Below are 24,949 nucleotides of genomic sequence, written 5' to 3' on the forward strand. Positions count from 1 at the left end.
GCCCAAACGGGATGTCCTAGCAGGCCAGCTCCCTATTCCCTAGTGTGATGGTGACAGATATATTCTCATCTCTCTTGTTGGCTTGTTTCAGCTAGAGGAATCTTCCTGTCCAATTGACAATTCTAGCATCATCCACCTACAGGGCCCATGTCTGGATTTGAAACTGGCCAGGTTACAGACTTGCAGGATGCCTCTTCTAATGTGCACGACACTGCCTTGGTTCCGTGGGGTTTTTTGTTTGTTTGTTTCTTTGTTTTCCAAGGTAGGGTCTCACTCTGGCCCATGCTGACCTGGAATTCACTATGTAGTCTCAGGGTGGCCTCGAACTCACGGCGATGCCCCTACCTCTGCCTCCCGAGTGCTGGGATTAAAGGCGTGCACCACCACGCCCCGGCTCTGTGCTGTTTTCATCTTACAGACTTCCTTCCATCGCTGAAGAACCTGCTCGGAAATCCAGTGTACGTCCTGTATCTGTGCGCAAGCACCGTTCAGTTCAACTCTCTGTTTGGCATGGTCACCTACAAGCCAAAGTACATGGAGCAGCAGTACGGACAGTCGTCCGCCAAGGCCAACTTTGTGATCGGTATGCTGGCCCGCGCGTCCTGCTCCCCGAAGGAAGTCTCTCCATCCTGACGCTTGTTCACTCTTAGCGACGCTAGGTCACTCCAGTTCTTTGGCGTGTGTATCTGTGCGTGTGTGTGTGTGTGTTTGCATGTATGTGCAGGAGAACCCGCCCCACCAGATCTCTGCCTTCCGAGGGCTGCGGGTGTTGGCAGGCTGCTACGTCTACCCCCCCCCAGCTCTTATGGGGGTGCTGGGGATTTGAGCCACGGCTGGCATGCTGGCACAGCAATCATTTTATCCACTTGACCATCTCACCAGCCCCTAATTGCTCTAATTTTTAACCAGAGGTAATTTGGAATGTTTTAGATGACGTGGAAAAAAATAAGTAAAATTTCTAGTAAGGTAAAATATTTAGTTAGTCTGTGGTCCTGCTCTGCAGCAAAAATTCTTTGCGTGTATTTTGTTCCAGGAGGAAGGCTCATGGCTCTTGAAGAAATCTTAGAATCTAAGCTAGCATGCATTCTGTTAGGAGATTATTACTGCTGGGCCCTTGGTAGCTGCGTTTAAGAGCCTGGCCCAAACCCATCCCAAAGTCTTATCATATCCCTCCTATGAGGACATAGTGGAGAGTAAAATAATGCATAACATGCCATTGGCTTAGCTGAAAGACACATTATTAGCAAAAAATAAGCATCGGACTTTATTGTTGATAGGAAGATTACCGAACCAGGAAGCTAGGTCAACAAAATCCAATTGTACCTGATCCAGAAACAATGACATTAAAAAAAAAAAAAAAAAAATCCCTGGGCTGGAGAGATGGCTTAGCGGTTAAGCGCTTGCCTGTGAAGCCTAAGGACCCCTGTTCAAGGCTCTATTCCCCAAGACCCACATTAGGCAGATACACAAGGAGGCCCACACATCTGGAGTTCATATGCAGTGGGTGGAGGTCCTGGTGCACCCATTCTCTCTCTCTCTCTCTCTCTCTCTCTCTCTCTCTGCATTTCTCTCTGTCGCTCTCAAATAAATAAATTCAAATAAGCAAAAAAATCCCGCACTCTTTGTGCCTATTAAGTACAATAGTTGTATGCATGGTATGCTTTTTACATGCCTATTCATATGTGTGTATAAGTGTGTGTGTGTGTGTGTGTGTGTGTGTGTGTGTGTGTGTGTGTGTAGGCCATAGGGGGATGTCTGGTGTTTTCATCAATTGCTTTCTACCTTATTTTCTGGGATAAGTTCTCTCCCTGAATCTGTAGCTTGCTGATTCGGTCAGACTAGCTAATCAGTTAGACCCAGGGTTTCTCCTGCCTCTACCTCCCCAGGGCTAGGACAGGTGCACACTGCCATGCCTTGCTTTATGTGGGTGCTGCGGTACTGAACACGGGTCTCTTCGCTTGTATGACAAGCCCTTTACCTATGGAGCTGTCTCCCCTGCCTTCAAGTGCAATTTCCAAGAACGTTAATTGGCCATGTAGTTGCCCCATCCCTGGAGTTGTTAACCCTGGGTTTGGCCCAGGAACCCATTACTGCATTGATGTCCTGGGTATTGATGGAGCTGAAACCCTGTGGCAAGAACCCTGAGTGCAGGTGTGTGTCTCTGAGCGGGCCCTTCACTCACAGCTCTCTGAGGCCGATGACTGAATATTTCTGTAAGGTAAAGTGACCACACCACCTAATGCTATATCTGCAAGGACTGACAGGTTTTTGTGTAATCACCCAGAAAGTGTGTGTAAATGCACTCAGGTTGCTTTTAGGAAGTCACAGAACGTCATTATTTCGTTGTTTCTCAGGGCTCATCAACATTCCTGCAGTTGCCCTTGGAGTACTTTCCGGAGGAATCGTTATGAAAAAATTCAGGCTTGGTCTGTGTGGAGCTTCAAAACTCTACCTGGGATCATCCGTGGTTGGCTACCTCCTGTTCCTTTCCCTGTTTGCTCTGGGCTGTGAGAATTCGGATGTGGCCGGACTGACTGTCTCCTACCAAGGGTAAATTCCCCCATTCATTTACTTGAAGATGGTGGCTTGATTGCTTCAATTAATTATTGATAATAATTTCCAGTAAGAAATTTAATTTTTGAGACTTGTAACTATGGAAAGGAGGTCACTTTATTAGGGAATAGCTGACAAGACTTAAAACTTGAAATGTGTTATTGTCACCTAATTTGTTATTTCCTTTGTTCTTGAATTTGAATGCTTTACAGAAATTAAAAAAACAAAAACATTAAATCCACATCTTACACTGGAGAACTAACTGACAAATGAGACAGTGGAAATACGGACCTTGGGTCTTGCTTCTAACTGTCCACAGGGAAGAGATGTGCTATGGTCTAAATCCAGGTATAATTTTCCCATGGCTAGAGTAGAAAACTTCAAGAGTTTACATGGCCTAAGTAAGATAATGTCCGTGAGTGTGATTATCATGAGCCTGACACAAAGTAGAAACCCATTCAGGGAAAGCCTTGTATTCTTCCTTTTGGGCCACTGGGGGACCAGCGGGGTGTCCAGGCCACTCTCCATCACTCCCACTGCAGAGACCACAGGAAGGATTAGGAGAAATTCACTGTCCATCCCCAGCTGTCTTGACTGCCATGCCCTGGGTCTGGAGAATAATGTGATTTGTTGTCGTTATTGATGGCCTCGCTCATACATCCTCCCAGTGTGCCTTGGTGATCGCATCACTGGGCGTCTAGCGTCCGTGTCTCTCAGTTCCTGGGTCCTATTTGCTCTCCGGCTCCCGTCTCACTCTCCCTCCCACGCCTCTTTGTCTTGTTTCTATATTCTAATCTCCACTTCCTTCCCTCATTTTTTTTTTTTTCCTCTGCTGGTTAGTGAACACAAGCTACAATTTCTGCCATTCAAAATCTACACTTAGTGGGCAACTGGGAGTTTATAGTAGTGTTGTAAAAGTGAACAAGGGTCTCCTATCTCCTTCATAGCAGTTGGAAGTGTGCAATGAGAATGTTAGCTGTTCAAAATGCACCCAACATGGCTCAGGGAATTTGCAGAAGAGGTGGTGGTGGAAAGATGGTTAGAGCCACAGGTTGGGACATTTTGCACAGAGACACTGCCTCTCCCCCATAACTGACTGCTACCCCCCCCACACACCACAATGCATGAGCCACAGTCCCCATGGGGTTGACCTGCATCTCCAATGAGGAAGGCTACTTCAGAAAAGGGGCAGGGGTGAGGGAAACGATGCTACCAACATATGTTGCCTACATACTAAATATGTCCATATCTAATAAAAATAAATTAAAAATTTTTTAAAAGAATATTGATTGTTGGACTGTAAAGAAGGATCAGTGGTTAAGGCACTTGCCTGCAAAGCTTAATGACCAGGATTCAATTGTCCAGCACTCATGTAAAGTCAAATGCACAAAGCGGTGCATGCATCTGGAGTTTGTTTGCAGTGCCTGAAGGCCCTGGTGTGCCCATTCTCTCTCTTTTTCTCTTTCTTTCTCTCTCTTTCTGTCTTCTTACAAATAAATAAATAAATAAATAAAAGATTCTTCAAAAAACATGTAAGCTGTGGACTGGGCAGATGGCTCAGTGGGTAAACTGCTTGCTGCTCCAGCTGAAATACTCGACTTCAATCCCTGGACCTATGAAAGGTTCTTGAAGGTGTGGCAGCATTCTGTCATCCAGCACTTTGAGGCTCATAGTAAGACACCAAACGCTAGTATCTCCCAGAAGTCATGGCTCTTGCAGAAAACAACAGCACAGTTTAAATCCAGGGCAAGAAACTCTGCCTTAAATGAAATAGAAGGTGAGGGACGACCTTAAAGTTGTCCTCTGATCTGCACATGTGCCCTGTGGCCTCTGGACCCCTGCATTGGCATGGGGACACGCACTAAATATAAAAGAAGAAAAGAATGTTAGTTGTAAATATAAATTGCAAAAAGATTCTGTAGAGGTGATACAAGCTGTGTGTCCTCTTTGCCTGGCCCCTTGATGCTCTTCATAGGTAGGCATGGTCAAATTATTTGTATTTTGAAATTTGCAGACATGACAACCTTCATTTTCTAACACATCCTTCATACACCTATGTGAGTTTTGTTATCCTTCTTGGAGGAGAAACAAGTTTGGAAAGTCAGTTCTCATCCCAGAAGCAACGTCTCTCCAAGGTCGATCCTGACCTTGAACGCGGGCATGACTCACAGTCTAGTGTGCTCTCCACATCACGCTCTTTCTAAGCCAAAGGCAAACACTTGCACAACGGCTGCAAACTTTTGAGGTTCACATTAAGAGTAGGCTTAGAGAATAAAAGATGAATTTTTAAGAAATAAAAGGTAATATATTCACTGAGCACAAAGCTCTTCAAGGGAGTCACCTTGAGAGACGGAAGCTGAACTACAGTTACATGACCATTGTTTAAATGAAACTGCTTTCAACATTGTTTTCCACATTTTTTTTTTTTTTAGAAATTCTTCAACACTAGCAAAGATTTAACCTTTGAGAATAGCCTTGCTTTTGGAAGTAGCCAAAAGAAATGGGCTGGAGAGAATGCCTAATGGTTAAGGCACTTGTCTGCAAAGCCTAAGGACCTAGGTTCAGTTCCCCAGTACCCACATAAACCCAGATGCACAAAGTGGCACACGCATCTGGAGTTCGTTTGCAACAGCTAGACAACCTGGCTCACCCATATTCATTCTCTCTCTCTCCTTGCAAATAAATAAAATTTTTTAAAGTTGTTTAAAAAAAACAAACAGCAGTATAACTGAGTAAAATATCTCAGCTGTCATTGTAACTCTTTTGAAAGAAAATCTCATTTGAGTATCAATGTTCTGACATCCTTAGTGAAGCACTTTTTATAATTAAACTTCTAAGTCTCAGCTCTGCTGTCAAACACACCCTCCATAAAACATGTATGCAATTAATGTCTACCCTAGATGGCAAATTAAATATTCTCTCAGTAACAGAAAATAATTATCTTTATAAGATACAAAATGTTCCCCAAAGACTGCCCCTTGTTGCTTTATATGAAGAAGCTATTTGATCCTGGACACTTGAGAGGCTGCCTACAAGGTTTAAATACAAAAATGGTAGAATTCTTCCTTCTGCAGCAAGAAGATCTGCCCTGATGTGAGATAGGAACTTAGAATCCAGGCCTCGGGGGTTTCTACTTCCAGGTTGATCACTGACAATGGTGTGAGTTTGAGCAAGTTTCGTGCCTGGTTTGGACCTGACCCTCTTGATGTGTCCATTGGCCACTGAGGTGCTGGTCTCCAGTGTCCCAGATACTGTTGTTCCTCCAGCCTTGGGTCAGCTCAGCCTTACAATATCCGCAGAGTTCGATACTGGGCTTTCAAGAACTCATTTTTACTTCACATGCTCACAGTTGCCTAGTGAGCAGATGATGCCTCATTGAAAATGGGATTAGATACTTTCTAGAAGTAGAAGACTTTCCAGGAGGTCCAGTTAAATACTCTTTTATTCTGTTTGGAATGACCTTTGAGAAAGTCAACCCACAGTATTTTTTGTTTGTTTGTTTTGTTTTAAAGGTCTATTTTTATTTATTAGAGACAAAGAGAGACAGAGACAGAGACTGGGCATGCCAGGGCCTCTTTCTACTGCAAACGAACTCCATGCACCACCATGTGCATCTGGTTTATGTGGGACCTGGAGAATCGAACTTGGGTCCTCAGGCTTCTCAGGCATGAGCGCCCTAACCACTAAGTCATCTCTCCAGCCCCATAGTAGTTTTAATAGATTGAATATGATTATACTTCTGAATAAATTATAGTTGTAATCATCACAGGAAATGCCTCTCAGAAGCAGGGGGCAAAACAACTGGTTCTTTCTCTACTATTACTAAAATACCATTATTGCTGAGTGAGGTGGCACATATTTGTGAGACCAGTACTGTGGAGCTGGAGATGGAAGGGCTATGAATTCAAGGCCAGCCTAGACTACATATTGAAACCCTATCTCAAAAATAAAGCCCAAAATAATTTTTATTTTACAATTCACTTCCAAAACATCATTTTTTCTCACCCTACTGAGTGCTAGGGATTGTACTTGATGTCAATGCTGTAAGAATGAATAAAGCCATTAAATCCTGACCTCTAATATTAGAACCTGACCTCTAATATTAGATCCTGCTCCCACTGAGTATATGTCATTGCACTCCCTGTTCATTTAGACATCTCAAATAGCTCTGTGCAACAAAATTGGTAGGGGGAATACACTAAAACTAACATAAAAAATGAGGGAGGAAACTGAATTGCAAATGTCCAATAGACATAATATATGGAGCAGGTAGAAACGGCATCCTGTTGTGTAATCACCACATGAAGAGAAAAGAGAGTGATGCATGCTGCTCAAGATGAACAGAGAAAGGATGAGGAACTCACACAGGAAGGAAAACTGCAAGTGAGGGAATTCTAGAGGAGGTAAAGAGGGGAACAAGGGAGAATGAAGAGTGAAAGAGAGGAAGAGAAACAACATTAAAGTGCCATAAAGTAATTGCCCAAGAAAGTCAGTGCCTTGAGGACAAATATTGTTTCATCAATGCTTAGAACCATCTTCCATAATCTCAAAGCTAGTGTGTTGGAGGTTTTTCAACAAAACTTTATGAATAACTGATTGGTGATTCATTAAAATACTATGAGACTATGCAAGCAAGGATGCTGCAGGCTGTGGAAGTGCTTCCTATATTGAGATGACATAAGAGAGAAGGAATGCATAATGTCAAAGTGCCTTATTTACAACATACACACAAGCAGGTATGAAGCCTCTACAAATGTTGAAAGTGTGTTAACTGCTTACTTACTTTTTCCTCTCATTGCATTGTTAGCAATGCACATTTAATTTATATTTATAAAAATTAGGGGAAATTATTAGCCCACACATATGACATAATGCCGAAAGTTTCTGAAAAAGTTCATTCCTCTGTCTGCAACTCCATACCTATGCTGGAGCACAGAAATATGTTAGATTCTAAAAGAGGGGATTGATCAAAGCCAGATGCTAAGAAGTGGGCATGGTATGAATTTGTAAACCTTTTAAGAACATTGTAAAGGGAAGTCATTTCATAGCTGATTCATACTTAACAAGGAGATCCTGTCAGTTCTGGCAAACGCATTTCCATGAGGCAAACGTCATTGGCAATCACATTGGGGATTATGATCCTAAGGACATTGGTTTCAAATCTGTATTCAGGTCCTGCTTACTAAGAGGTAATATTATATACTGTTATATTTCTTTTCAGAACCAAACCTGTCTCTTATCACGAACGAGCTCTCTTTTCAGATTGCAACTCAAGATGCAAATGTTCAGAGACGAAGTGGGAGCCCATGTGTGGTGAAAATGGAATCACGTACGCATCAGCTTGTTTTGCTGGGTGCCAAACCTCCAAACGGAGTGGAAAAAACCTTGTAAGGCATCTCCTCCCTCCCTTAAAGAATATGCCCATTAGTCAATTACCATGGTTACTATACAAAAGAACACAGCTCCTCTGGGAGCTTAACACAGATTACTGCATAGAAGCCCTGCCTTTCCCTCATTCTTTCTTGTGAAAAAAGTAAATTTATAATGACTCCTAATGGATCCGAAATTGAAAGAAGTAAGGTAGAATTTATAGTCATGAATCAGATAGGACAACATCTGCAAGTGTTTACTCTATTTCTCTCATTTTATTATAAGAGGCATTATTAGCCCCAAATAAGGAAGGCTAGCTCATAGCATCACATCATAAGCTCTGCTTTGGCCTCCGTGTCTATGGACACAAAAACAGGCGATTTTGGAGGTTGTAGGCGCTGATCAAATAGAGGCCGATATTAGGAAGTCTGTGTCTGTGAGTAGACGCAGGAGCCCAGGATCCTATTATGAAGAGGTCGATAGCTCTGGGGGCAGTTCTGCCTGATGAACTAAGTCAATTTGTGTGATAATGAAGATGTGGGCTGGAGAGGAGAGTTTCTATTAGCGTGTAGCTAAGCTAGACACCCTGGCAGGAAGCTGCTTCAAGGTCCAAGTCTCGGTGGCTCACACCACAAACATTCATTTTCCATGGTTCTGGAAGCTGAGAAGTCCAAGTGAAGGCCGCCATGAACCTAGTCAAGGGCCGACTTTCTGGTTTGCAGACCCCCAAGTGTGCCCTCTGTCCTCATGGGGCAAGAGATCAGAGGTAGCTTTTGTTGACGACCTTTTTGTCACTGTGGCAATTTGTCTGATAGAAACAAGTTAGACAGTAAAGGTTTCAGAGATTGCAATCCATTCGTCTTTGTGTTTCTGGGTCTGAAGTGAGGTTTTGATTAGGGCTGGATTGGGGGGTGGGGGTGGAGTGACGGGGGTTGTCAACCTCCTGTTGGACTGTCAGCAAGGAGAAGAAGGCTGAGGAGACAAGCCACGTGATTGAGGCCACTTCCTTAGGGACGCACTCCCTCCAGTGAGGCCTTACCTCCTACTTTCCACCCTCTTCCAAGAATGCCATTAGATCATGAATCCATCAAGCGATTATTAAGCCGTTAAGTCAGAGCCCAGTCATTTCTGACAATTCCACCAGATAGAAACTCAGCCCACGATACATGAGCCTGTGGGGGACCTTTCATGACTTAACTGTAACAGTGTGTCTTCCTCTGAGGGCCCTAACCCTGTTTCCTGAGGACCTATTTGTTCTTTCATCAGTGACAGACATCATACATTTACATGTCTTTTCCAAACGTCGAGTCTTCCTTACACTATGTCAGACTACATTCTGCTTGTGGCTGATGACATCTGCTTTCACTTGGTAGTGCTAGAAGGATGGAAATTAAGCCACACATATATTTAAATATACTTATCAACTATTTATGAATAAGCATGTGTAAGGCTGCCCAGACTACATAAAAAGACACTGGCTCAAAACAAAACATACAACACATTAAAAAATAAATAAACATGATCAAGATTCAAATTGTTTCATCATTTTTTTTTTTTTGAGGTAGGGTCTTGCTTAAGCCCAGGCTGACTTAGAATTTATCATGAAGTCTCAGAGTGACCTCAAACTCCCAGTAATCCTCCTACCTCTGCCTCCCCAGTGCTGGGATTAAAGCTGTGCTCCACCATAGCAAGCTGTTACATCAGGACAACTATATATATACTTTTTCTATAAAAACCAATGTGCCAACTTTATTTCATTCTTTATCTAAAAATTTACATTTCAGTGATGAAAACAACTTGTCATGTATATTACATATATAGTAAGTACTTTGAAGTTTTATCTCATAAGTGAATTTCACAGAAACAAGCTATTGAATTATAAAAATTATTTCTCATTGGTCAAGATATGGTTAGTTTTTATACATAAAGATTATTTTGCCAGTACCAATATAAATTCTGTCTTATCCTCTAAGTGTGCCTACTTACTTAACAAATTTTTATTAAACCCTTAAAATCAGGATAAATTTAGGCTCTAGATGTATATTGATGGCACAGATGATCATAACTGCCTTTATAGAGATTATATTCTAGTAGGGAGGTATAGTTGAGAAATAAATAAGCGCTTTGAACTAAATATAGTTGAGAAATAAATAATATCTTGGTAGGTAGCAATAGGCACACTGGAAAAAATGAGTGAGGGTGAGGAGACGGGGTGCTGCTCAGAACGGGGGTTGTGAAGGTTCTCTCTAATGAACCCACTGGGCAGACTGAAATGAGGCTCTTATCTGGAAGAAAAACATCCAAGGAGAGGTTGTGGCAAGACTGAAGTAAACTTGCCATGTTTAGGGACAAGATGGGCCTGTGAAATTGTCCTTTCAGTAGCCATATCTGTAGCTAGAACAGAGACTGTGGGGAGGTCACTGAACAGGAGGTAAATGTAGGAGCTATGTGAGCAAGGATAAGCACCTCCTTGTACAGAGGAGAGTGATGGAATCTATGGAATCTGACCACCATTTCTTTAATTAGTTTTTTAAAATTTATTTGCGGCTGCTGCTTGAAGAGATTTTGATTTGACATATTTGATAACGAAAAAAAATACCCCATTATTCATTACAACACATGTATGTTATACTATAAAGTTTTTCAGTAAATGTTTTACTTTAAGTTTATTTAAATGTTAGTTCAATCATTGGTCTTTTCTTCATTGTTTTTTTTTTTTTTTTTTTTTTTTTTTTTTTTTTTTCCAGATGTTTTATAACTGCACTTGTGTGGGAATTTCCGCCTCCAAATCAGGAAATGGGTCAGGCTTGGTGGGCAGATGTCAAAAAGATAATGGATGTCCCGAAACATTTCTGTATTTCCTTGTCCTTTCGGTCATCACGTCATACACTTTATCCCTAGGTGGCATTCCGGGCTACATACTGCTGCTGAGGTGAGTGTCAATTCTCTTCACAGCAATTTTAACGTAAGATGCGACATAAACCCTTGTTTGTGGACTAGTCACCATTCCTTACAGCATTTTCCCAAAATCCCTCCCAGACTCTGCGATCATGGTTCTGTGCTCCTTCTTTAGGTCTTTATAGAAAACTGTAGCTGAATAGAGATTTTTTTTTTAAGTTTAAAGTGCGTGAAAGCTGCTGATCCAGTAAAATAATACCTGTATCTACATCACAGGAGTCATTCAGTAAATACAGTGTGGTGCTTCCAAAGATGGTAACATCAACTGACAGACAAAATGTGTTTTAGATAAGCATTTTGTAAATAAAATAATTGTTTTAAAAAATATAAGCATTTTGTAAAAAAAAAAAAAAAAAACATTTCAGACTCACTCACAAGGTGTTGGATTCAATTTATCATTGTGATTTCTGGATAGTCTTGTCAAGTCTGGAATTTTGTGTGGTTGATTTCATGTTTCTGGAGTCAAGTTGAGGATCCTAATCTGTGACAATCGTGTCAATGATTAAAAACACTTTTATGTATCAAAATCTTAAAACAACTTTAAAAATGATGCCACCCTTGCATATTTTTAAATTGACAAGGAAAAATGTGAATAATTTGAATAGGAACTAAGCATTGATTAATAGCATATTAAACGTGTTTCCATTTAAAAACGTCACAACTATAAATTTTGTGTCACTCTTTCAAACATAATTTATGAGAACTAAATAGCAGCGATTAAATAATCAGTGTAACCCAATTAAAATGATAAGAATAGAGCTTCTGGAAGGAGGGGGCATCCTGGAGATAAATTACGGAGCCTCTTACACGCTAAGAAAGTTGGAGACACCTGAGTCAAATCCACTTGAAAAGATCTTTCACAGTCAAGATACTGCACAATTCTTTCCTAAAGCCTTTCATTCTCTTCTAACAAAATTTTGCTTGAATGTGTTTTTTCATTTTCCTCTCATAGATCTCTATAAAAATGTGTATGAATTTATATTTTTAAATACTAATAACTAGGGCTCTTAGTGATGATATTTTCTTTCTAGTTGAATATTAACTTTGCAAAATTCCTTGGTACAGTTCAACAAAACAACCAAAAATGTTATAAATCGGATTCAATTGCTAAACATAGAAGGTCAAAATTTCTGGGAATCATTCGTTCATGGTGTGAACTGAGTGTTTCTCAAATTAATTCTCATCTCTGAGGGTGAATATGAAAAGCTTTTCTATACCGAGGCTGAGCATAATTGTAACATACACTTTTAATTTCCTGGTTTTCACTGTGGAAATTGATTGGAAAAAAAAAACACAAATCAAACAAACAAAAACAGAAAATCTGACTTACCATGAACAAATCTCTTTTCTCCACCTGGCTTATGGAGAACATGAGATGTTTGGGTCTGAAGCGGAGCATGGGCCCCCTTTACCCTGGCCTTCTCAAACCATTGCAGACACTTCTGTGCCACTTGCTAAACCAGGTAGAGGTGCCAAGTTGTCACTTGAGACAAGGAAAGAATCAGGAATCAGCCTCCTCACTGCTATGACCAGCATTTGCCTCACCATGAGTCCCTTCACGGCCATGGTACATGGGGGTATCAGAAGGATCTCTTGAGTTGAAAGAGTAGAAAACACGATGCTCATCTTCAAGAGTTTTTTTTTTTTAATTTTTATTTTATTTATTTGAAAGAGAAAGAGGCAGATAGAGAGTGAGAGATAGTTGGCGTGCCAGGGCCTCTAGCACTTCAAAGAACTCCAGACGCATGTGCCCTCCTGTGTGTCTGGCTTTACGTGAGTACTGGGGGATCAAACTCAGGTCCTTAGGCTTTGCAGGCAAGTGCCTTAACCGCTGAACAGGTTGCTCATCTTTATAAAGCAAAAACTAAATGATACAATAGGTAGGAAGTACTGAGTATGGTTATTAACCAGTAGTTATATTATGATTGTTGATATTAAATCTATAGAATGATCCTTTAAAGTGATATAATCACAGTAATGTTTTTGTTATTTTAGGTGTTCTTATGCCTTTTGGGTCAATTCAGTTCTCCACTGCTTGGCAATAATGGCACCATGATCATATGAATGCTGATCAATGTGCCCCTGTACTTTCAGATGAAAGCCACCCAGACAAGTTTCAGCTTGTTCGTACAATTGTTGCTTCAAGTTCTTGTGATCCAATTGAGCCTATGATTTCACTGTACCCAATATTACTTAAGTAAGTCCCATAGGGATGACTTACCTCATAGAAATATTAACTATATACCTGCCGACACACTGCAGGTAACAGATTGAGGCTTTTACACATATTTCCATGACTATCCTAGCACACTGGTGAGCTAGCCAGATGTGACGTTTGTTACCAGAACACGAGGTCATGTGTGCTAACCAGGTTGTCACCAGCATCTCTACTTGCCAGGAGCATGAATGCATGTATATGTAATGGTGCTTTTATTGATTTTAGGTGCATTCAACCACAGCTGAAGTCTTTTGCCCTGGGCATATACACCTTAGCAGTAAGAGTTCTTGGTAAGTATAAGCAAAAAGACAAATATCTTTCCTCTGTACCTCTCAGCATTTCTATATACACATACATGTGTGCACGTAATATTCATGCTAAACCATTTCAGCATCATGGTGGACATCTCTGCCCTGCACTGCTTAAGACCTGGGCTTTTTTTTTTTTTAATTTTTTATTTATTTATTTGAGAGTGACAGACACAGAGAGAAAGACAGATAGAGGGAGAGAGAGAGAGAGAGAATGGGCGCGCCAGGGCTTCCAGCCTCTGCAAACGAGCTCCAGATGCGTGCGCCCCCTTGTGCATCTGGCTAACGTGGGACCTGGGGAACTGAGCCTCAAACCGGGGTCCTTAGGCTTCACAGGCAAGCGCTTAACCGCTAAGCCATCTCTCCAGCCCAAGACCTGGGCTTTTATCCAACCAGAGCAAATACTTCATTCTGCACAGCCACAGGGCCATTGTCACTCGGAAGAAACGTGACACTCAGCGTGCAACATCTGCTGTGTGTTCCTCACTCACATTTCTCTCACTGTGACAATAACAGCGCATTCTGTTCACTGCCCCCTTTTGATCCAGACTAAGTCAAGGACCACACATTGCATTTATTGTTTTTTTTTTAATTTTTAGAAGTATTTTTATTTATTTACTTGCAGGGAGAGAGAGAATATGAATGAGAGACAGGAAGTGGGGGTGTCAGGGCCTTCTGCCACTGTGAACAATCTCCAGATGCATATGCCAGCTTGTGCACGTGGCTTTAGGAGCTTTCTGGGAACTTGAACCTGGGGCATCGGGCTTTGCAGTCAAGCTCCTTTACCCATTGAGCCATCTCCCCAGAGGCCCACATTTATTTATTTATTTTTGTCTCTGACAATCATTATTTTTTTCAATAGGTGATTGCAGTTGTTTTGAGGAATATCCTCCCATTTGCATTTCCCTGACTGTTTTTGTTTGTTTGTTTGATAAACAGTCTGTAAATTTTTACAAGTGGAAATGGTGGGGGCACTGTGTGTTAATCCTTCACATCAGGAAACAAGCGACTTCAATCTCGCCAGCATCACTGGCAATCTTATGTTTGCTCTCTCCTGCAACATGTCCTCCAGCGGTTGCCATTATAAGTCTTTTGACATCACTAAGAAATCTGTAGTACAATATTTACAGCTGATGGCACTATTCCATTTGGCACAAGGTTTTTCCTAAAGTGGAAGTGACTGTTACGGTTCTGAGATGAATAGATTAGTACGTAAGTGTAGAACTTAGGTAAGACCTTTAAGGGGAAAACATTTCCAAATATTTTCTCTTTGATATCAGAGATCAAGAGGATGATCTCTTCATCTTGGTGGTGCCACACTTAGATGGTTTAAAAAATAATTTAGTTAGAGTACCAAATTCTTCATAAACATGTGTTATGGTTTGACTATGAAATATTCCCAGCGGGCTCATGTGTTTGAACTTTTTGTTCCCAGTTGATGGCGCTGTTTTGGGGGGAGGTGGAAACTTAATCCTTGTCTGGGGAAAGTAGGTCACTAGGAGAAGCAGGCCTTGATTATTATACCCTGCCCCCACATCCACTCAAGTTCTCTCTGCCTCCTGGTCCATCCATCTTACAAGCTGAGCTGCAGCATGATCCTGATGCCATGGGCCACGCCTGTACCATGCCCTCCAGCCATTCTGGGTGCTAACACCCCGGACCATGAGCCGAAATAAATCCTTCCCCACTTAAGTTGCTTCTGTCAGGTGCGGTCAGAGTGGTGAGCAAAGTAACTAACTCAGACGCCAAGAACATTCTAGGCAGATGATGAAGATGAAGAAAAGGAGGGAAAAGGGCTGGAGAGACAGTTTAGGGATTAAGTGCTTGCCTGTGAAGCCTAAGAACCCCAGTTCGAGGCTCGATTCCCCAGGACCCTCCTTAGCCAGATGCACAAGAGGGCGCACGTGTCGCGTCTGGAGTTCATTTTCAGTGGCTGGAGGCCCTGGCGCACCCATTCTCTCTCTCTCTCTCTGTCATTCTCAAATAAATGAATAAAAATGAACAAAATATATTTTTTAAATAAACCTTTAAAAGAGGAGGGGAGGGCTGGAGAGATGGCTTAGCGGTTAAGCGCTTGCCTGTGAAGCCTAAGGACCCCGGTTCGAGGCTCGGTTCCCCAGGTCCCACGTTAGCCAGATGCACAAGGGGGCGCACACATCTGGAGTTCGTTTGCAGAGGCTGGAAGCCCTGGTGCACCCATTCTCTCTCTCTCCCTCTATCTGTCTTTCTCTCTGTGTCTGTCGCTCTCAAATAAATAAATAAATAAAAATTAAAAACTAAAAAATAAAAAAATAAATAAAAGAGGAGGGGAGACAGCTCAGAGGGTCAACGCTACATGGTAGGAGGGGCATCAGGGGTGAGGACAGCTGCTGTTTAAGGCCAGCCAGCATTTTTCATGACTGCCAGATAATAGAGCTTTTGAGAAAACTCAGAAGCCTGCAGTTTTACATGAAATTGTTGTCTTTGTAAATATTGGCTACTCATTGATACAGAAAAAAAAAAAAAAAAAACCTACATAGACTAAATAACAGATGTTAATGTACCAGCACTTTGAAACACATAAAACATAAAGGAGTTGTTAGCACAGTGAAATCTTGCTTGCGCAGGAGAGTTTATCTTTTCTGCATGGGAAGAATTGTACGCCCAATAAACATGTGCTGAGAAGCCATGAGAGTTTCAAGCATGGATCTGAGAGGCGTGCTTCCTGCGCACGTGTAGCTCACAGTCTAACAGGAAGGACGATTAAAGAAGCCGTGCCGAAAGCATTGAAGGTTTTGAAAAGGCAAGAGAGAGCTTTGGGATGGTGAACACAAGGAATCAAGCAGTTTAGGTCATTGGATTAGCTCTTTCTGCAAGAAATCATTTGAGCTGAGGTACAGGGTCCACGTGGGCATTAGGAAGGAGAGAAGAAAGTGTTTCGGGGTCCAACCCTTCGGAAACAGGGCAGAGCATTTTAAGCTTTGAAAGGAATTCAGTAAAGCTAAAGTCTGACGTACAAAACCATTGAACTTTGCCTCAAATAAGACCAGAAATGTAGAATGTCTGGTTGCCTACTCTTGTCTTGGAATAGATGTCTTGGGCAATTATCTATTTTATTTGCATAGGAAATAGGTGGAGAGGGGGCTAGAAAGATGACTTGGTGGTTAAAAATGCTTGCTTGCAAAGCCTGATAACCCAAATATGATTCCCCGGCATCTGTGTAAAACCAGATGCACAAAGTGGCACGTGCATCTGGCGTTCATTTGCAGTGGCACGAAGCTTTGGCATGCCCATTTTTCTCTCCATCTCTCTTTCTTTCTCTCTCTCCCCAACCTTCTTTCATACCTCCATCTTTCTTTCTCTCTCTTGTAAATAAATAACTAATAATAATAAATTATTTGAGAAGTTAAAGAAAACAGGTGAAAGAACAGGAGGACCGTTATTTTGTTTCAATTTTTTTTTTTTTTTTTGAGGTAGGGTCTCACACTAGCCCGGGCTGACCTGGAACTCACTATGTAGTCTCAGGGTGATCTTGAACTCATGGAAATTCCCCTACCTCTGCCTCCCGAGAGCTGAGATTAAAGGGATCATAAATTTTATATTGCCTTTTTTAAAAGTATTTTAAGCAGTACTGCGAATTGAATTCAGGGCCTAATGTATGCTAGACAAATGCTTCACCACTGAATTAGACCCATAGACTAGCTGTGGCTTTATTTTTATTTATTTATTTTGAGAGAAAGAGGGGAGGAGAGAAAGAGAGAGAATGGGTGTGCCAGGACCTTCGGCCAATGCAGACGAACTTCAGACACATGCGCTCCTTGTGCACATGTGTGACTTTGCATGCTTGCATTACTGTGCGTCTGGCTTATGTGACCTGGAGATTTGAGCAGGCATTCTTAGGCTTTGCAGGCAAGTGCCTTAAATGCTAAGCCATATCTCCAGCCCCTGGCTGTGGATTTAATGTTTTATTTATTAATTTTTTATTTATTTGACAGAGGAAAAAGGGAGAGAGAGTGAGAGAACGGGCACACCAGGGCCTCCAGCCACTGCAAAAGAACTCCAGATGCATGCAACCCCTTGTGCATCTGGCTAACATGGCTTCTAGGGAATTGAACCTGGGTCCTTTGGTTTTACAGGCCAACGCCTTAACTGCTAAGCCATCCCTCGAGCCCAAGTAAGTTCTTGTGGCTGAGGCTTTAAATTAGGGGAGAAGTAGTGGCAGAAAGAACAAGCATAAGAAACAGACTTGGACTGGCTCCATACGTGTTAAATGTGTGCAAAGGGATCCAGGATGATGCCCACCCTGTAACCATAGCAACATGGTGGTTGCTGGTGCAGAGACAAACCTTAGGAGGAGGCTTTGCTCATGACAAGTGTAAAGAGCAGCTGCTAGAGGTAAACAAGTGGAAGTTGCTGCAGAGACACAAGCTTCTGAAGAGAGGACCCAAAGTAGGAGGTTTGGGACTGCAGCAACTAAAGATGGCTCTGAACGATCTCCCAAACCGTAATTCCTAGGCTCAAGGTGACTAATGAGAGTCATAACTAACACTGCACAGGTATGTTTTAGTGCCAGTGATGTGTGTTTCTCGCAGCAGGAATCCCAGCTCCGGTGTATTTTGGAGTTCTGATTGACACTTCCTGCCTCAAGTGGGGCGTGAAAGGATGTGGGGGCCGCGGATCCTGCAGGCTATATGACTCCAACGCTTTCAGGTACCACTCCACGCGCCTCCCCGAGCCCCAGTGCTTCCCAGCCCTGCTTCATACAATGCCTCTGAGACCCACAGGTCGTCCTGTGATTTCTGTTGGTGAGGTAAACCAGCCCAAGACTGCGTGCTTCTCCATAGAAGAATCCTATCACTGGATTATTTGGCTAGAGGGTTTTATTTCTCCCCATTCCTTACATGGACTCCCATTTGAAATGGGCAATAATTTTAAATTACTCTTCTTAATTTACATACAAAATAATGGGCTTCACTATGGTATTTTCCTATATCTGGGCCATTATCCATTTGCACTGTTTTTTCTAATTTGTCCTCTCTTAACTAATCATTTTTTTTAATATAATGAAAATGGGCCGGGTGTGGAAGCTCATATCTGTAATCCCTGAACTTGGGGTGCTGAGGAAGGACAATCACAAGTTCAAAGACAAACCTGGGCTACATAGTGAGTTCCAGGCTATCCCAATCTACTGAGTTAGACCTGGTCTCACAGAACGCACACGTACACCCATGTGTGTATGCATACATACATGCATGCATACACGCATACATAATACACACATGTATGTAATGAAATATATGTATGCATATGATGAAAAAGTCAAGGACAGAATAGCATTTTGAAAGTTCATGCACACCAATGGCTAAGTAATTCCCTGAAACTCAGAGGCATTTCAATTTAGGTCACATTTTGGGTTTAATTCTATTCTTTTTCAAACTGAGCCAAACTGTACCATTGACGTCAGATATAATCCCTTGGGCAAGAGCTGGATTTGGCTCTCAATCCGTCCGGCTCTTACTGCCAAGCTGATGTTCAATTATTCCGGTACTTGAAATGCATAAAAGTAAAAGGTTTTCTCTGTGCAGGCGAGTGTGTCTGGGGGCGGAAAGCACAGTTTTCTCACTACGGTGCCGTTCAGTTCAGTTCATCAAACATTTAGTCCCTATTGCTAAAAGCAACGCTCCAATGCCTTAAAAGAACAATGCTTTTTTTTTTTTCAAAGACTTGCCAGCTGAGTTTTTTTTTTTTTTTTTTTTTTTTTTTAAGACAGAGAAATAAACTTTGGGCTCAACCATCTAAACTGAATGTGAATTAGGCTTACCATATCCAATAAGTTTGTTTGATTTAAAAGGCTTTGATGTAATGTGTGAAACGTTGTTTTTCTGGTCTGTGAGTGAGGCCCAATCTGTGAGTATAATTTGGGCTTTACTTCCATTTGCTAAGACTTTAATGTGGAGACAATGTCATTCCAGTCGCATGAGAGTATTTAGCAGGTGACCGGAATCAGACATTAAGCCCATCCTTCCACGTTTTGGCATCTGCTTGACAGAGCGCGGAACTAACAGAAGAAAGTGAACTAAATGTCTGATCTATTCTCCAATCAGAGCCCGGTTCCTTCTTCTCTCTGCTTCCTGCAGCTTGTCCTTAGAAAGCATTTGGGAAAGCTCTGAGCAGAGGGTCACAGCACAAATTCTCACCCAAATCTGGACACTTTGAGCCATGAAAGAAACCCCTAATAACATTGTACTGAGATAGCAACAGTACAGGGACTGCCCCAGACAACACGGATGTGGCCCCGTGGCCACATGGACAGAGGAGATGGAAATGATTTTACGATTCATTTTAAGTACCAAAGATGTTTGTAACATAGTAACACAGTCACTAAGACCTTGTTTTATATTAGCAAACTGCTTGTTCAGTCAATCTACCAACGTCCATGGCCACCATTCTATTCAAAATCTGCTCGCTTCACGAGAACCATCACAGTCCAGGCTGTCGCTGCTGACTTTCTTTTGCGTGTCATTTCGCATGAGGTAGCTGCCCTAATCACGACCACACTTCTCTGCTCTTCTAGGTACATATATCTGGGACTAACTGTGATCCTGGGCACGGGATCTATTTTCCTAAGTATTGCAGTTCTGTTCATTTTGAAGAAGACCTCCATTTCAAAACACGGAGGCTTCAGAACAAAGAGGGAAAGCACAGCGGTCTCTACAAGATTCCAGAAGGAGAGCTGTGCCGCGAGGGATCATTTGCTGCAGCCCCAGTACTGGCCAGGCAAGGAGACACGACTTTAGAAAAACGTTGACTAGCAAGCCATGGTTTCCAACGTGTGGAAATTCCTCAAGCTAATAAAATTTTAATCAAAAGGGTTTCAGGGTGTGATTCTCCTTTCAAAATATGTCTACTTTGGGGCTGGTGAGATGGCTCAGTTAAAAGCGTTTACGTGGGGAGCCTGGCAAGGCAGCCAGGCGTGGTGGCGCACTCACTTGGGAGGCAGAGGTAGGAGGATCGCTGTGAGTTCGAGGCCACCCTGAGACTATGTAGTGAGCTCACTACTCACCTCACAGGATCTGGTCTCTGACAATCTATGTGGATCTTCCTAAATGTGCTGTGGCTGCTGCGGATATTTCTGGATGGCGCCTTCTTTTTTTTTCCACCAAGGCTCAGGGAATTTTGTAGAAGAGGGGGCAGAAAGATTGTGAGGGCCAGCGCTTGGGTTGTCATACCCAGAGAGACGTTGCCTCCCTCCCCACCCCCTCAATAACTGACTGCTGCTCCCACAACACATTACCCACAACTCCATGGGAAATGCCAGCAATCTGTCCACAGAGGGCCCCCAGGAGAATGGGGTCAAGGAGAAGGGAAAAGATGGGGCCAACAGATGATGTATCCATACAAAAATATGTCTTAATTTTTAAAAAATTAAGTTAATTTAAAAATACAGTCCTCACTTAGCACTTGAGGGGTAGCACAGAGATAGAGAAAAGAGAGATGGACAGAGAGAGTGGCCACACCAGGGCCTCCAGCCACTGCAAACAAACTGCAGATGCATGCGCCACTTTGTGCATCTGGCTCTATGCGGGTCCTGGAGAATCAAACCTGGGTCCTTTAGCTTTGAAGGCAAGTGCATTAACCTTCGAGCCATCTCTCCAGCCCTGGATTTCTGCATTTCTAACTGGCTCTGCAGGTCTTCAGCAGGGGCCTAGCTGGCCTCTGCACATCTTTGAAACTTTGCCTTTCATTTTTGAGTCTTCTTTTCCATGGTATCGGCCCCCAGGGACTGGATGGCCCGCAGATCTGTCCCATCCTTTCCAGCTACTTAACCGCTGTAAGGGCGATCTTTCTCATTGCTGTAACAAAATACCTGACCAGTATCGACAGGGAAGAAAAGGCTTATTGAAGGTTCATTCCATGCTGGTGGAGAAGGCTTGGTGGCAGCTGACCTCCTGGCAACCAGAGGCAGGAATAAGTGAGGGGTGAACGCTGGCACTCAGTTCACTTTCTCCCTTATATACAGTCGAGGACCCAGGCCTTGACATGGTGTTGCCCACCGTTACGGAGTTGTCCCATCTCAACCCAGTCTGGAAACTGCCTCCTTACAGATATTCCTGGAGCTGTGGCTCCTCAATGATTCTAGATCATACCAAGTAGACAATAGTCATCAATCACAAACATCAGAGTTAACTTGCCAGTGCTTTTCTCTCCCTTTAATTGATTTATGCATTTATTTATTTATTTGGAGAGAGGGTTTCATTCTGTAGCCAAAGCTGGCCTGGAACTCACTGCATAGCCCACGCAGACCTGCCTGGAATTTGCAGCAGTTCTCCTCGCTCAGCCTACTGGGAACTGGAATTACAGAACTGAGCCACCACACTGGTTTTATGCTTTTAGTCCCTTTTCCTGGGCTCATTAAGACTGTTGTCTCATGAATAGAAAGCGCCCACCAGCTTACACCCTGCGAAGTAGCTGGGAACTGTGGCAAGCTCAACTAAAGGATGTGAAATGCCTGTGTTACAGTGACCAGACTGTCTACATGGGAAAGGCCTCAGGAAGTATTACCTCTCGTATAGAGGCACCTGGGCCACAGGGATGAACTAACCTGTCATAGACCAAAGGGGGAAAAAAAAAATCAAGGTACTGATGAGCTGTCTGCGATTATTAACCAGTTTCCTGGATACCCTGCCCTATGATTGTTCCACCAAGCCAGGCCAAGTTTAAGGTTCACTAACTTGGGATAAACAGTGGTTCTGAGAAACCTTGCTAACTTGTAACTAAAGCACTCGTGTGGGCACAACATAAAAATTTTGTTACACGTATACTCATGTCACCTTCGGCCTTAAATGCACTGAGTCCAGCTACCTCTCCCATACTGAGCGCCCACACTCGCTGCCCTCAAACTGGGTCTTCTCTCTGGTCCCCTGACACACGTGGAGAATCTAGGCACTCTGTGGGTGGAATGTTTTATGCACTGAAGCTTGACCTCACAGGCCACCTTTGTTCAGCATTTTGGAACATTTCCCTGGCAACACTCACGTAGCATACGCTATCTCTTGCTGCCCCACATAGTCTCACTTATTTTTTTAATAGAGGTTTAGCACTCTTGGTACCTATTTTCTTGCAATTTGTTTTTATTCTCTCAAGAATCCACAAAGTGCCAAGAAACAGCCATTCTCATTGCAAAAAGCCTGGGCAGGAGAAACCAGGTAACTGAATCAATAAAACATCCAGGCATGAGAAAAGCAAGGACAACAGAAACAAAATCTGATGCTGAGGAAGGCTTCCTCTCCGTTAAACAGAGATCTAAGGGCTGGAGAGATGGCTTAGCTGTTATGGCTCTTGCCTGCAGAGCCTAATGACCCTGGTTCAGTTTCCAAGTATCCACATAAAGCCAGATGCACCAAGTGGCACATGGCATCTGGAATTTGTTTGCATCAGCTGGAGGACCTGATGTACCCATTCTCTCTGTCTGTCTCTCTCTTCTCTCCCTCTCTCTGCTTACAAGCAAATAAATAAAGTATTTTTTAAACATGAGGACTGCTCTCTCTGCTGTCCCGACAACCAGCTCCAGGGAGATGACGATAGACACCAAGGACACTCAAAACTCTCCAAAGCAGAAACCCAGAGGCTGTAGAGAACTCACCACTACAGTAGACTTGCAACACACCCACCCAAAGCTCGGGGGACATTGCGGAAGAGGAAGCTGAAAGGTTGTAAGAACTGCAGAGTGGGAAGGAATATCCTGAGGCGCTGCCTGCCCGTCCATCCGCTTTGTGGTGAATGTTAATAACTCCACCGAGGGCCTTCAGTGGGTCGAGGGTGGGGCAGAGAAGATATAAGAGGATAACTTTAGGGGAAACAGGACCAACACATAAATTTTCCTATAGCAAACTCATAAAAACAAAATAATAAAAAAAAAGTGAGAGAGAAAAAAAAGCATCAGTTCACCCATAGGAATGTTTAACTAAATGTCACATAAAGAAACTAACAAAGTTTTACCCCAGAGTTTTACCTGAATCTTTACAAAAGAGCTGTCTTGGGGCGCTATTTAGAATGAATTACACTGCACTGCTGAGGTTGCCCAACCTGTTAATAAACTCTGCATTTTTCTAGCATTCCGCCCCTGACATGGGTACAAGCCCATCTTCAGTTCCACGGTGCCCTGGGCTACGTCTGGCTTGGATTGGGTCCACCTTTTGAAAATTCAGGCATTGATTTATTTCGTGCCAAGGGCCGATGTGATTGGAACAGACTCCGTGCTTCATAAGACCCCCAATTAGTGAAAGATTCCAATTGCAAGACAGACAGACATTCAGGAGGCTAATGTGTGCATCTGTTTGGGTTTATTCACAAACACACCCAAAGAAAATAACCTGCCAGAAGCTGCTGCATTTTGAAAGTCCATGTTTTCCACAGTTCGGCTTGTGATGAATGTTTATTACTGTGCACTTTGTAATTTGTACATTTTTAGATGGAGTTTTTTTTTGTTTTTTTTTTTTTGTTTTGTTTTGTTTTTGCATGGATCCCCCAGGAGTTGGCATAAAGCTTGGGTACCACCTGCCATGCATCTCCAAGGAATCTGATTGCACTCAGAACCCGGACGCCCTGATTATTTTTCTCCTCTTCATCCAGGCATTCTGTGGTCCATAGGAGTTCTTCTCAGATGCCCACGACTATCCTGAGGTGATGCCCTGCCCCCATTACTGCCTTCTTTCTTCTACCAGCAAGTGCCATCCCTCTCTCTCTCTTCCCAGCGTGAAAGTTCAAGGGCACCACTTGCCATGGGCTTTGCTGCACACACGGAAGTTGTAAAAAGCCCTGAGTCTGAAATAAAGTTCTTCTCTAATTGTCTGCCTCTGATGCTGTACTCCCACCAGGCAGGAAGTTCCTGTTTCTCCAGTCATTACACATGAAAATAGGAGAAAAAAAAAAAAAAAAAAAAGTAAAGGCAAAAGAAAGAAAAGAGAGCCGGGCGTGGTGGCACACACCTTTAATCCCAACAATCGGGAGGCAGAGGTAGGAGGATCGCCGTGAGTTCAAGGCCAGCCTGAGACTACAAAGTGAATTCCAGGTAAGCCTGAGCCATAGTGAGACCCTATCTCGAGAAACCAAAAAGAAAGAAAGAAAGGGGGTGAGAAAGAAAGAAAGAAAGAAAGAAGGAAGGAAGGAAGGAAGGAAGGAAGGAAGGAAGGAAGGAAAGAAAGAAAGGAAGGAAGAAAGAAAAACACACACACACATCTCTTGGTCTTAGAGCTCCCCCTAGTTACTATCTTAGCTCTCTAGTTTTATTATAATCAGGTTTTCAAGACATTTCTATGGAATATTCGTAGTTAGGTCCACGTACAGGGATCACTCCTTTTACTGTTACGTCTCATTTGGTGATTTGAACAGTATACAACACTTTCCCGTGTTATGCATGAGGAAGACTCCAGGGTTCAGAGACGTTACCTGATTTCCCCCAAAATCTCAGACCCTGGAATGTGGATTCACGTGTATTGTGTGACATTTTTTTTGCCGATGAGATGTGAACAAATGTCCATTCACCCCAGATAGGACAGCAGTC

The 24,949-nt window shown here is 42.8% G+C and overlaps 1 protein-coding gene across 4 annotated transcripts in view; it reads left to right on the forward strand.

The window, feature by feature from the left end:
- Slco1c1 (solute carrier organic anion transporter family member 1C1) overlaps positions 1-20,240 on the forward strand; it is a 44,126-nt gene extending 23,886 nt beyond the window's left edge. For 3 of the 4 annotated variants that reach the window (XM_045139526.1, XM_045139527.1, XM_004664412.2), the window contains 7 exons: positions 419-583; positions 2,355-2,550; positions 7,775-7,940; positions 10,671-10,855; positions 13,325-13,389; positions 17,979-18,096; positions 19,961-20,240. In XM_045139526.1, the coding sequence (XP_044995461.1) occupies positions 419-583; positions 2,355-2,550; positions 7,775-7,940; positions 10,671-10,855; positions 13,325-13,389; positions 17,979-18,096; positions 19,961-20,183 (1,118 nt within the window). In that variant the 3' untranslated portion in view covers positions 20,184-20,240. The remainder of the gene's footprint in view (positions 1-418; positions 584-2,354; positions 2,551-7,774; positions 7,941-10,670; positions 10,856-13,324; positions 13,390-17,978; positions 18,097-19,960) is intronic. The other variant, XM_004664413.2, reaches the window with a different exon arrangement.
- Positions 20,241-24,949: the final 4,709 nt, after the last annotated feature.

This window comes from Jaculus jaculus, chromosome 22, assembly GCF_020740685.1.
Source record: "Jaculus jaculus isolate mJacJac1 chromosome 22, mJacJac1.mat.Y.cur, whole genome shotgun sequence".
Classification (NCBI taxonomy): Eukaryota; Metazoa; Chordata; class Mammalia; order Rodentia; family Dipodidae; genus Jaculus; species Jaculus jaculus.